The sequence below is a fragment of the Marmota monax genome, unplaced genomic scaffold (assembly GCF_021218885.2).
Source record: "Marmota monax isolate L192 unplaced genomic scaffold, Marmota_monax_Labrador192_F-V1.1 WCK01_AAM20220418_F8-fsc00011, whole genome shotgun sequence".
NCBI lineage: Eukaryota > Metazoa > Chordata > Mammalia > Rodentia > Sciuridae > Marmota > Marmota monax.
In genome coordinates, this window is record NW_026693082.1 from 12,147,185 (window position 1) to 12,161,717 (window position 14,533).

A 14,533-nucleotide genomic window follows, 5' to 3' on the forward strand; every position below is an offset into this window, starting at 1 on the left:
CAGTGATTGGACCAGTTGAGGAAGAATGCCTTTGCCAGTGTCATCCTCTTTGGAACCAACAATAGCAGCTCCATTTCTGGAGTGTGGGTCTCCTGTGGCCAGGAGCTTGCCTTTCCAGATTGGCAGGTGGACTAGGAGTCATATACATGGTAGAAGCCGAATCCTGGCAGTGAGGATACCCAGACGCTAGTTCCCGAGTTCTTTTCTTGGGAGGAGGACTTCCAGCATATGGGCAAAGCTTTCAATGAGGCTTTCAAATTCTCTTGCCATCGCCTAGCTTCCTGCACTTGACCTTCAGGAAGATGAAGGTCATTAAAAGAAACAGAACATTGAAAAAAAATATTATTTACATAGGATTAAAAAGCACAGGTATACTTGATGTCATGAAACTCCTGAAGATTATGTGCTCTTGGTTTTATTTTCCCTTAAGCAGATGTTGAACAATCTTAACACATTAAGGAGCTTATCTTATTGAATCAAAATACTTAAAACCTTCAGTGTTTCTGAAGGAGTTGCCTTTCCCCAGATTCCCTGAGACTGCTTCTCATTAGACGCCATACATTAGTATGTGATCTTTATAGTGAGATTTTATAAAAATGCATACTGTTATGTTTGATGCCATCAGTATTATAGCAGTCTCTGACTTCTAACAATTTGTGCATTAAATAAAAATAAAACTCATATATATCTGAAGGAAAAATAAATTCTTATCAAATTTTTATCTGTATATTTACCTTGTGATATCATTCTGAAAGTAAGGTCTTCTAAGTAAAAGTAGGCAAAGTCCAGTAAAGTGTCTTCCCCTTAGAGTCAGTGTCCATCCTCTTATCACATAAGCAGTGACATCCCCTGATGCCTGAGAACTCTCCTCTCACCCCTGAGATAATTTCTGTTCCTTTTGCTCAAAGCATTAATTTTTTTGTAATCTTGCATATGATTAAGAGTTCAGATTCTGCAGCTCTACTATGTGAATTCAAATCCTGTTTCTTCCCCTCACTATTCTGGACAAACTCTCTGTGACAGTTTCCTAGTCTCTAAAAATTTAGATAAAAATACATATCCGCCTCACAGAATTGTCACAGGGATTCACACAAGGTGCTCATCAGGTTTTGTCATATAACAAGTACCCAATAAATGTTGTCTATCCATTTGAACATTCTTCTTATGGCTGTGATGTCTGGTTCCACTGGAAATGACTTACGGTGGGTGGAGATTGATTGCAAATGTGAAAAGTATAGTGACAGGGAGGATGTCCTAGTATGAGTTCATTGAGAAAAATCAAACAAACAAACAAGACCAAACAAACAAACAAAAACAAGAAAACGAACCTTAAGTGATATACAGGAAGTTTGGAAACACATTAAATCAAATAAGCAGGATGGTTATATAAAAGGGGAGGACACAGTGAAGAAATGCCCAAGGACACCAGAGGAGAAAACAAAGGATGTGCTTAGGGCAGACCATGCAGGGCATGTTAGGAAACTAATTCTGAGGAGTAGAGGGAGGCGCTGAATTTCCCCTTCCTGAAGTTTGTCTTTGGGGCTAAGGCATGGATGGCTGCCTTCTTCAGAGTGAATTGCACATGTTCCTAGTTAAAAGAAATGTCACACTCAGATTTTTACTCCTAATGCATGCTTTATTTTGTAATTGTATTTTTTATTCCAGACACCATGTAGTCAATGGGTGAAAAAAACATATATTCCTGTCTTGATGAGGCGATAAGAAGCCAGTGTTCTATGGAAGGAAGGCCCTCTGTGGGATATGTGAGACAGGGAAAAGGTATGGACTCCGGTAGATGGCTGGCTGGGGAGTGTGGAAGAGGGAAGATGGGAGAAGGAGAAGAGAGCCTGGTATTGAAAGGAAGAAGTGAACTTCAGATGGACACATCAGCAGAGGTGTTTTAAATCTAACAGATGTGAGAAGGTGAGGAAAAAAGAGAGAATAACTGAAATCATTGTGGCTCGAATTAATGATGGATAAATTAGGCCGTTTGGAAGTCCCTTGTAGTCTGAAAAGGACCTGGAGGCTGTTATATGTAAGGATTTACAGATTCCCTGCCATTTACATATTTTTTGCATTAACAATAGTTTTTGTTTTTGTTTTTTGATGGTGCTGGGGATTGAACAGGGCCCTATGCATGTGGGGCAAGCACTCTACCAACTGAGCTATATCCCCAGCCCCTAACAATATCTTTTTAATAATACATGCACAAATATTAATTTCAAAAATATTTTTTCTGATTGTAAATATTAATGTTAAGAATTTATAAGGCACATGAAATTATATTATTATGAAACACCTGTAAATGACTCTTACCAATATTTTGGATAATAACCCTCTATAAATTTTATTCTCATTTATATATATTTTTTGTATATTTTTTCACAAATACAATACTGAGAATTAGTATGTGAAAAAAATTTAGCTGTAGACATTGGAGATATAGCCATGAACAGAAAACTGAAGACCATGGACCTCAAGCAATTTGTGAAAGGAAATATTGAGGAAAAATAAAAGATACTTACCAAATATTATCAATAAATAAATTTGGTACTATGTTCGATGATGATAAGGCTATGCAAAGAAGCAAATATATAGGAAAAGGAATTCTGAATATCAAGAGAGAGCCAATTTGCAATTTTAGGAAAAGCAGTTAGGAGAGCATCATTGAGAGATATTTGGACAATTTCTTGAAGAAATTGAGTAATATTCTATTGTGTATATTATAAATTATTATGTTGTGTATTATACATATCATAAAATGTTTTGTAGAAATGGGTTTATATACTATAAAAAGTTGTAAATACAAATTTTTCTGTCTTTAAACCATTTTTTACAACAAAACTGTCAAATTTAATTTGAATACTCAGATTCAGTCTCTTTAAAAACATATTTTTATGGTTATATAATATGTTAATATCAGGGGACATAATTAATTAATTTATTTATTTATTTATTTTGGTGCTGGTAATCAAAGCAGGGCCTTTCACATGTAGGAGGAAAAACTGGATGAGGAATAAACAGGAACTCTCTGCACTGTCTTTGAAACTTTTCTGCATCTCAGGTCATTTTAAAATTAATTCATTTAAAATGTTTTTGTTATTGTGTGTGACAATCATTCATACCCCTAAATTTTTGAACACAAACAACATTACAGTGTGTTAATTGGTCAGTGTATACCTAATTTTAAGCAGTTGATGAAAATTCCAAGAGATGTACAAACAGCATTCTGAAATACTTCTTTTCATGTACCCAAATTGAGTAATAATGATTTTTAGAATTTGCCCAAATTACATACTAAATTTTGAATATTTGGCCTTTGGGGATGATTGTGGGTTTTTGTTGTGATATCGTTGTTTGTGTGTGTGTGTGTGTGTGTGTGTGTTTGTGAGAGTGTGTGTTTAGAATGTGCTGAGCTTCCTGCAGCCACAGAGAGCTGTGGACATGAATATATATCTCTTGCCAAGGGTGACCCAGTAGATATTACAGCAGAAGTGACATGGGCCACATGGCCGAGATGAGGTGGGGATGTGGGTACCTCAGGGCACACCAACGTGGGACTGATGACAGCCGCACAGCACAAATGTCCAGTTAGATCAAAACAGCAGCTGACTACAACTTCCCTATATACACAAATCCATTCCTTCTCTTTCCTACATCCATTAAAATTAAAATTACTGCACATGCCAGCTGGAATTTAAAAACTCTGGAAAGCTCTTTCCCATTTTTTTCTATAGGTAAAGCATATGGATACTATCAATAAAGGGCTACCATTTTGTTGTGGCAAAAGGCAAAAGTGAAACAAATTGTTGTCCAAATTCTCGAAGCTCAAGTATTTACCAATACTTGAACTTAAAGAAAATTTGCATTCTGTTAGAGCAGAATAAATTAATAACTTTGATTTTTAAAATCAAATTGTGTATCATTTTGATATACGAAGGAAAAAAAATCTGAATTAATTTTTATAGTAAAAATTAACCTAATGAAGTTTCTAAAGTTTAGATAAGTGGGGATTACTTTTCAGGAATCAGTAATTTAGGAAGCGCTTCCCGCTTCCCACTGAGCTGTATCCTTCATTTACATATTATCCATAGATCCTACATCTTTTTCTGTATTTATTTTTAATTTCATTGATTTTTTTTCTTATAATTTCAAGCCTTTTGTCATTGATGTCAACCACCAGGCACTTGAAAGATGTAAATATGGAATTGTTTGATTTATCTTTCATGAAATTTTTAAATTAGATCCTTCAGATGTTTGTTTTTGTGACTCTTTGGGAAGCATCATCAAAGTTTAGGAAGCGAAGTAGTTAATTGCTTTATTGCTAAACATAAAAGCCAGCTAGCAGCCTTTTCCACATATGGTCTAGTTTTCTAAGGGTTGTTTTTGGAACCTAGGTTGGCTAGAAAATCACTAGTCTTTTCTCATCATATTGTAGAAATCATACCAATGAATATTTATCACTGGTTATGTAAGACCTTACACAGACCTCACAGAAGTGAAGGCAAGCAACCTTATTTCTAAGAAAAGTGAATAAGTACTTAAAATTTCAAGAAATCTGTTCCCAATACTTATAAATGAAATCACTGCTCAGTTGGTTATAAAAAGAAATCTCAATAAGTTAAATTCAGATTTTATTTTCCTATGGATAATTTTTTATTGATATAGGTGTGACTGGGTGTGTACATTGTGTAGATATGATATCAGCTATATCACAACCTAAATTCCTTCTTTTGTGGTTATTTATGATAGATCCTTGTGTATCCCATCAACATTTTCCCATCTGGTTCATCTTATGGTTATTCTAAGGCACAATTCTTGACTGTAGTTAATACAACTAAATTATATGGCAGAGGATCTAGAACACATGGGAAAAATATAATAGCAAGAAACATAAGATTACAACAAAATAACAATATAGACAAATGTCCTTCATGAGCTTACACATCTAGATTTTTAACAAAACTTTTACAAATTGAATACTTCATGACCAAGAAGAATTCATCCCAGAATGAATGGAATACAGGGTTTAAAATACATAATTGAATCCATCATATTATATAGTCTGGATATGAGAGGTTGTCTTAAAGTTCCTGGGTTAATTCAGAAATGTTCACAGGTACAATAAGATTGTGAGAGTTGTAACCTAATCAATCCACTCTAGTTTTAATGGATTTAATGGGCGGTAATTGTTGGCAGATGAGGCATGGCTAGAGGAGAAAGTGGGTCACTGGGAGAATGCCCTGGAAGGGTTCCTCTTCCCTGTGGCACCTCACCACACTCTCTCTGCTTCTTGAGTGCCACAAGAAGAGCATTACTCCTCCACCAAGTCTTTGTGCCATGATGTTCTGCCTCACCATGGGCCAGAGTATGGAGTCAGCTGACCATAGACTCAACCTCTGAAAGCCTGAGCCCAAATAAACTTTTTCTAAGTTGTTCTTAAAAGGTATTTTGACCACAGAAATAAAAATCTAACCAAGACATGGGGTTGTGACTGTGACTAACCTAACTATGTCATTCAGAAGCTTTTGAAGTTGATTTTTAGGAGGAGTCTAGAAAAGTTTGCACATGCAGGCTAGAGAAGCTTTAGAATGTTGTTAGTGGAGGACCATAATGCGGATAGGAATGGGAATAGTGAAAACTGTGCTCAGGTTGTTTCAGAAGGGAATGAGAACTCTTTGGGAAGTCAACTAGAGGCCATGCATATTACGTCCTGACAAAAAACTTGTCTACATTTTGTTCATGTTCTCAGACATTGTATTAGATTAAATTCACAAGTGATAAACTAATTAATCTGGTGGAATAAATTTCAAGGCAGCACAGCATTCAAGAAGTGGCAAGGATTGTGCTGGCAATTTTTATCCAAGTTTATTCTGTGAATCAGTGGCAGAAAGCAGAGGTGAAGGATTTTAAAACTTGCCACCTGGCCAGGAAAAATGTGTGTAAGTCTAGGGCCATGGAAGATGTAGTCAATAAAGATATTACTGCTGCTAAACAGAAATTAAGTGCTTTGCTCAGAAATAATAGAAAATTGCCTTGAGAGCATCTCAGGAATTTGCAATATCACAACCATTGTAGGCTCAGGAAATCAAAGGGAAAACCCTTTAGGAAGAGATCCTTGGGGGATGCTGTTTGCAAAGGAGGGGCTAGGAAGGCTTTTCATCATAGTCTACCACCTACTCAAAGAAGTCACAGAAAGCATGGTCCCAAGGGTCCCAGTTACTGTTGAACTGGTATTGGACCTAGGAATCATCTATGTGCTACTGGTTCTGCAGGATGAGGAGTTAGGGGTACATGAAGGTTTCTACCAAGTTTTCAGAGGAAAGCGATGGAGGTCAGAAAAAGTGTAACAGAGTCATAATTCCTGCAGGCTGTCCCCAAGAGGGTGAAGTGTGAAGCTGTGAGGGTGAAGCTGAAGCTGGAATGGAGACCACAGGACTTAAGAGATACTGGTAACCTGGACCATCTGCCAAGGAAAGCTGTTGTCTCTGGAGAAAGTCAGTCTAAGCAATAGGTCATCAGCACTGAAACTGGCAAGGCCAAAGAGGGGGTGCTGCACAAGTCCTTAAGAGAACACATCTCTCTACCATTTGCCCCAGATGCTAGATGTGGTACGGTAGGACTTGTTTGTCCAGGTGGGTTTCATTCTTGCTTTGGTCCCATCCTTTCTTTCAGTGCTCCTATTCCTCTCTTTTGAAATGGGAATGTTTACTGTGTGCCATTGTATTTTGAATATACATAACTTGCTTTGAATCTTTACAGGGGCTCACAGCGAAGAGTTGGTCTTGAGTCTCAGAGAAGACTTCACACTTGGGATTTTGGGCGGTGCTGAAACAGTTAAGAATATGGGGCTGGGGATATAGACCAGTTGGTAGAGTGCTTACCTCACATGCACAAGGCCCTGGGTTCAATCCCCAGCAACACAACTATAAAATTGGGCTGGGGTTTTAGCTCAATTGGTAGAACATTTGCCTTGCATGTGTGAGGCACTAGGTTGGATCCTCAGCACCACATAAAAACAAATAAATAAAATAAAGGTATTGTGTTTAAAAAAATATGGAGTCTTTTTGAGCTGAACTAAATAATTTTGTCTTGTGAGATGGACACTAACTTGGTGGCTAGAGGAAGAATGTTATGGTTTAGATACAAAGTGTCCCCTAAATGCAGAAATGTTCAGAGCTGTAACCTAATCAGTTCATCCTAGTTTGAATGGACTAACTGGATCATAATTGTGGCAGGTTGGGCATGGCTAGAGGAGGTAATTCACTGGAAGGGTGCACTAAAAGAGCTTATCTTTAAAAGACTGCTACCCTTTCCCCTCTCTTTGCTCTCTGCCTGCTGTGAATGGAGCAGCATTTATCTACCATGCCCTTCTGACATGACATTCTGCCTCCCCTTGTACCCAGAGCAATGGAGTCAGGTGATCATGGACTGAATCTCTGAAATCAAGCACCCAAAACAAAGTTTTTCTTCACTAAGTAGTTCTTGTAAAATATTTTGTTCACTGTAATGAAAATCTAGTGCTTCACACATGCAAGGTAAATATTCTACCAATTGAGCTACAACCTCAACCCAATTTTATTTACTAACATACCATATTCACAAGCTGAAAAAGAAAAGCCAAGTTAAAATCATAATAACTGCAGGGGAAAAATAGTAAAATTCAATATTCTTTCCTGATAAAAACTCTTAACAAACTTGGAATAGAAGGCACTTTTCTCAACTTGATAAAGGACATCCATGAAAAGTTAGTGATGTTGACACCAAACTAAGCATCATACTTAATGCTTACAAACTGAATGATCTTTTTTCACCACTCTCAGCACTTCTATTCAATAGTGTACTTAGTATTCTACATCAACCCATGAAATAAGACAAGGAAATATAAACATCCAGATTGTAAAAAAGGAGTAAAATGTCCTTATTTGCAGACAGCATAATTGTCCTTGGAAGGAAATATCAGGAGGTTACAAAATAGTTTCTTAAACTAACTAGTGAATTTTTCAAGGTGGCAGAATACAATGGAATAAACAGAAAATAATCAGCAATGGAAATACAACAATGCCATTCATAACATATGAGTATTTTGGAGTAATAATATTAACTACTTATGGGAGAATATGACAAATATGTTCAGGACCTGTGTACTTAAAACTAGAAAACATTGGTGAAGAAAATAAGAAAGTACTACCTAAACTGAGACCTATATTTTGTTCATGGATTAGCAACTCATATTATTAAGATTTCCATTATACACAGTTGAACCTATAGATTCAACGCAGATTTGATCATAAACACAGCAAGTATTTTTATTTTTTGTTGAAATCACCAAGCTCATATAAAAATTCATGTGGAAATGCAAATAACTGAAAGTAGCCCAAAGAATCAGCAAAACTAGAAGACCTACTCCACCTGATTTAAGATTTACTTTAAAGCTATAGCAAACAAGTAAGTATGTAGTTTTAAAGTAGAAAATAGATCAATAATAGGACAGAAAAAAAAAGAAGGTACAAAAGTAAACCAACAAATATATGCCTTGTCTCTTTTTTACAAAGATACACAGACAAATTCTTGGAGAAAAGATTTTTTTTTCCAAAAAATGGTACTGGAAATGGTTAATTATTCGTTAGTTATAGGCAAAAACTGGTTGATTCATGTATTTTTTTTAGTGACCAACAATTTTATCTTTATTTTTCATAATAAAATTAATCACCAAAGTATACCCTAATGTTCTACTTGTTCTGGCAATCTGTTTTTAGTTTATAAAATTACAGGTTTCAGCTTTCTGCTGTTGCCATTGAAAAAGCCTCTGGTTGACTTGATAAATTAGACAAAAAGATAACATGAAGCAAATTGGGCTAAGCTAAGAAAAAATGAACAAGGAAAATTAAATCTTTCTTAAAAGTTTATTTTCATGAACAACAGCAAGAAAATCCCACAGTTGTTGCAGATCATCAGTTTGGGATCCTCCTCTTTTAGTAGCTGAGGTATAGACATTTATTTTGAAAATAAATTTGTGGTCAAATTTATTTTATTTATTTTTATTGTTTTTTCCTAGTTATACATGACAGTAGAATCCATTTTGGTAAAATTATATAAGCATGGAATATATCTTATTTTAAGTAGAACCCCATTCTTGTGGGTGGGCATGATGGTGGGATTTACTTAGGTATTTTCATATGTGTACTTAAGAAAATTATGTTAGATTTATTCTACTGTATTTTGAAAAATACAATTATATTTAGAAAACAGGGCGGGGGTTATAGCTCAGTGGCAGAATGCTTGTCTTGTACATGTGAGGCACTGGCTTTGATCCTCAGAATTACTTAAAAATAAATAAATAAAATAAAGATATTGTGTCCATCTATAACTAAAAAAAAAGACAAAGAAACTTTAGGAAACAAAAACTTAAAAACTAGTGTTTAAAGAATCACAGGGGAAGTTTGCTCAAAATACTCTTTCTTTTTTTTTTTAGTTGTCAATGAACCTTTATTTTTTTTTTTATTTTTTTATTGTTGGTTGTTCAAAACATTACATAGTTCTTGATATATCATATTTCACACTTTGATTCAAGTGGGTTATGAACTCCCATTTTTACTCTTTCTAAAATTAATTTTTAATTGTGTAAAAAATATAAAAAATTATGTATTGATGGAGCATATGTGGTGTTTCAACATGTAACACATCGTGTAATGTTTAAATCAAGTTAAACACATCTATTGCCACAAGAATTATTATTTTTTTATGATGAAAACTTTCAAATTCCCTTTTTAAGCTTTTTGAGATATCCAAAAAATTATGATTATCTATAGTTATCTTACTGTGCAATTGCACATCAGAACTTCTTACAGTTAGGAAGTAACTGTAACTTGGCATCCACTGATCAAACTGTCCCCTTCCTTCATACCCTCTACTCTTTGCTTCTATGAGATGAAGATTTTTATGTCCCACATACAAGTGAAATCAAGCAGTACTTTCTTCTTGTGCCACATTATATTATCACATTATATTATGTGATTTCACATCACACAATGATCTCTAGTTCCATGTGTGTTTTTTGTACATTTTCTTTATATGTATTCACCAGTTGTTTCCATGGAAAGACTCTATCTAAATCTTAGATGACTTTCCAAATCTTCATTTCAACATAAGACTTTCTAGTAAATCCTGATGCAGAATATCACAACATTTCTAACCTTGAGAAATAATACTTTATATAGATTTCTGTAAAAATCATAGTCATATGTTTAACATGCCTGATCCAAAAGTTTGTAGGCCACTTGTGCAGAGAAAAAGCCAAAATCAGTGTTTTAGTTATCTTTGCACATTGCTGTGACCAAAAGACCTGACAAGAAAAATATAGAACAGGAAAAGTTTATTTGGGCTCATGGTTTCAGAGGTTCAGTGTATAGTTGGACGACTCAATAGCTCTGGGCCCAAAGTGAGGCAGAACATCATGGCAGAAGGTTGTGGCAGAGAAAAGAAGCTCAGGACATGACCACCAGGAAGCAGAGAGTGAGGTCCACTACATAGGGACAAAATGTAAACCTCAAAGTCAACCCACAGTGACCTACTTCCTCAAATCACATCCTACCTTTCTATAGTTAAACATATCAGTGGATTTTTTAAATTTTTTAAACTCCTTATTTTAAGTTTCTAAATTATTGTTCTTTTAAAGATTTTTAGTTCCTTTTTGTTCATATTATTACTAATTTAATTCATGTTATTAATAACTCCTCTTTAAATTTTATGGCAAATTTATTTACATATATCACTTGAAAGACTCTTTTACCATAATGGTATGCTAGACGTGTGCATGTATATGAGCTGACACTGGTTTCTTTTTTCTTCTATAGTTAAAAAACAGTGTCTTTAAGCCAAGTTCTACATCCTTCTTTTTGTCCTGGACTACAATGTTTGAAGTCCACTTTGTAAGATCTGGCTCATTTTCAAACAAAAATACTAAAGGGGGTTAAAGTAGGAAACCTATTTGTTGCTTATTCTGTGCAGTTAGTTGATGATCTTCTGGAGCATCGTGAGCAACATGCCAGCTGTTTGGAGCAACCATTCACATTGGTGACATTTTAATCCATTCTACCAATACCACTGTGTATAACTACCTCTTTTGAATCATTTTGGAAAGATGGCAGCCACAATCCTTCTCACTGAGATCTGTACTTGAGGACTGAGAAGGTAGAGTATTTTCTTTTCTGGCAGGGTCATAGATCTCATCACTCTCCTAGACTAGAAAGAATTGTGGAAAACCAAAGCTACTGAGCATTTCTTCAGTCAATAGCACTCTCAGAATTTTTATCACGATACATCAAACCAATCACTCCTCAAAGCCTCTTGACCTAAGGAGCTTCCTAGGTCCTTTCTTAATACATCAGTGCTGAGCCCAGCTTTCTCTGATCTAAGCTAAACATCTTGGATCACATCCTACATCTTCAGTCTGACTTTGCTCAGTTTTACAGTCTCTCAGTTACTACTCTCCAAGGGATGGTATAATTCTGTTACACCATTACTACTCAGTCGCTTATCAGTAAGGATTCCATTCTCTAAGTGAGGTTTTGTTTTTTTTTTTTTTATTTCAACTAGTCAAAGATAAGGATGACATTCACTGAGAATCAAGCCAATGTCCTTATCATTCTCAGAAAACAATTTTTTTTCTTCCTTTCCTTTGTTACACAATACACTCTTCTGTTACTTTAACTCAGTTAAGGGCATATCTTTACTCCTGCCAGGCCTAGCCCAGGAATAAATAATTGACAATCTCCTGCTTGTGTAGTTCTATTCGTTCTTCAGTTAGAGCCTATGATGCATTATGAATAATTTGTTCTTTATCTTTTGAGTTGCAAAATTCATCTTGTGAATCTTACAACTTAATACAGTCTTGGGAGCTCTGGTGCTCAAATGCTCTGTTTATACTTATTGATTGTTTCATTCTCTAACAATTCTTTATGTAATGTAATAAGCTTAAGAAATTCAAGAAACACTCATTTCATTCAATTTCCTTTATTGAGTAATTGTTAACAATAAAAGAGGTATAAAGTTTTGTTCCCAAGTCCAAACTGATTTTTAACTTATACCTTGAGTTTTCTGAATTACCCAAACTGAAGTAATTCTCTTTATACCTGAAAAAAATTGTTTTATTGAAATGTTTGAGATAAAAAAATATGTATTGCAAGAAGCATATGACATTTCAAGAGTACAAAATTAGTTGTAAAAATAACATAATTTACCAGTAAACCTACATTATTAGAAATGTGTAAAGCCTTTGGAAGTAAAAGTATTTTCGTTTGTTTGTTTGTGATATCTAAGCACCCATTTTTATAACTTAGCTTCCCATGGAGAGGTAACTGTTTGCATGCTTTTGATTTAACCATTACGTACATTCAATGATCAATCTTCTCAATGAGATAACAGCTCACCACTCTTAGATTTGAGTCACAATGAATCTAGTGACAAGGATTTTCTTTGATGGATTCCCACTTTAGTCAGAACTCTTAATTTCAGGATAAAAAAGCCTATAAGGTACTATATTCCTTCAGTTCCTATCCCACAGGAGGCTAATCCCACCATTTTTCTCAAGTTTTTCATTTAGAAAACAAAACAATAAAAGAATTCAATGTGTGTTCAGAATTGTTCCATGATTTGTCTTGTGCTGATGTTTTAGTTCCCGAAGTTAAATTGGCTCTCATAGTCTTCCTTTTAAGGTCAGGTTGTTGACTTAGGGTTCTATATGTGTTGATTAGCTTTTAGATTTTCATTGAGAACGATCTTCTCTTGATCGTCTTCTAGACACTGATTAGGAGGAAGAGGAACACACAGATGTAAAGATGATGAAACTTCACAGAAAAATAAAATCAATAAAAATAAATAAATAAATAAACAAACAAATAAATAGAACATGAAAAAATTTAAAAAAAGAATGATATTCTGTGCATAACATATCTAGTTAAGGCACTCTTTCTCATTGTACCAAATTTCACTTACATTATTTTCTTTTAATAATATCCTCAGTTTATAGGGATGGAACCAAGACTGTATTTTGATCAAAGATGTAAGGAAATAATAATCTGAAACTTGATTCTTCTAATTCTTTAGAAAATTTGGATGATTTGGGGTGTTTCAAAGAAATTTCTTATAAATATTCCTTTAAAAAACATTTGTGCAATCAACCCCTTAATTCCAAAACTTTAAACATTGGGAAGGCTTAAAATTGTATTAGCATAACATTTTAACTAGTGTAACTTGTTTTGATTATTAGTAAGTAATTATCTCGGGAATTCTAAACTTGTAATTGCAAGCTTGTCATTTAAGTTCCACAAGGGAAATCTTTGCTATTTCAATGTATTGTGATGTAAGATAACCTAAGAGGAGGAATTAAAATATGCACATAAATGTAGAATTGAAAGTTATAGTGCTATGATATATTCAGATACATAAATAATTTATACATTTATATCAAAAATTTTTAAATAGTTACATTAACAGTTTTCTATTTTAATTTACTTATGTCTCAAACCATAGCTTTGTCTTAGATGATATTTTTTAACAGCTTAGGTCTACCTGCACTTGGCTCTGGTATTCAAACATTTCCTCTTTACTTAACTCTACTTGAGTTTACCTCAAAGGTTCAATGTCTAAACAGTTTATGTGAATATAGTTGCCTTTCTTTTAATACTTGATATACTTAGATTCTATTAATAGTGCAGGACTTGAGCAGTTCATTTCCTTATACTTATCATATAAATACTTGGGATCAAAACTTTCTAACTTTTCCCCATAACAGAAAACAAAGTTCAATGATGTACATAAACAATCCTTTGATATCTCTCATTCAAAACATGCCATATACACACATTACAATAGTTAATACACTGACCTTGAACTCTTTTGTTGGCTTGTAACTTTCTCACAGGTGTATCTAAAATTAAAGATTTGTATTTAGAAATAATTTGCAATTATGGGATAAATCAGACAGGAGACCATGGTTAACCAGAAAAGTATAAAGTTTTAAATGAATATCACTTAAATACATAGATATTTTTGGAGTAGTAAATTTTAATGATCCTTAGAATTTCACATTAAAAACGAACAAGGAGTCATTAGCTTTCCATGCATCGTAATGAGTATTCACTAACTGCAAAACAAATTGTTTCATTTTATGCCTTTTGGAGCCCACATAATGTACCTTTTTTTTGCCTAGAGTAAATTACTTGCATAAATGTTTCAACCATTTGTAAAAAGAATTACACAATGATGAAATAATATATAAAGTTTAGTACAACTCTCTTCCCAATGATTGCCATCTTTCTTTAAAGTCATTCCTATGTATAACAAATGTCTTTGAAAAATTCTTTTTATAGATCAACTTATGAATTAATTATTGTGAATGACCTCAGCAAAACAACATTGACCTGATCACTCTAGACATATAATAATAAACAATTCAGGAAGAGTATGCTAACATCCTCCCTTCCTCAATGCAATGTCAATCCACAGAACTGTAGGTATATAATCATAGAGA

At 34.2% G+C, this 14,533-nt stretch overlaps 1 protein-coding gene and 1 long non-coding RNA gene across 5 annotated transcripts in view; one reads left to right on the forward strand and one right to left on the reverse strand.

The window, feature by feature from the left end:
• The window catches only part of LOC131424529 (uncharacterized), a 68,417-nt gene that overhangs the window by 20,332 nt on the left and 33,552 nt on the right, over positions 1-14,533 (forward strand). The gene's annotated exons all lie outside the window — the stretch shown is intronic.
• Positions 12,000-14,533, reverse strand: part of Postn (periostin) — a 33,104-nt gene continuing 30,570 nt past the window's right edge. For all 4 annotated transcript variants that reach the window (XM_046454259.2, XM_046454258.2, XM_046454260.2 and 1 more), the window contains 2 exons: positions 13,889-13,930; positions 12,000-12,804 (listed from right to left, as the gene is read on the reverse strand). In XM_046454259.2, coding sequence (XP_046310215.1) covers positions 12,767-12,804; positions 13,889-13,930 — 80 coding nt within the window. In that variant the 3' untranslated portion in view covers positions 12,000-12,766. The remainder of the gene's footprint in view (positions 12,805-13,888; positions 13,931-14,533) is intronic.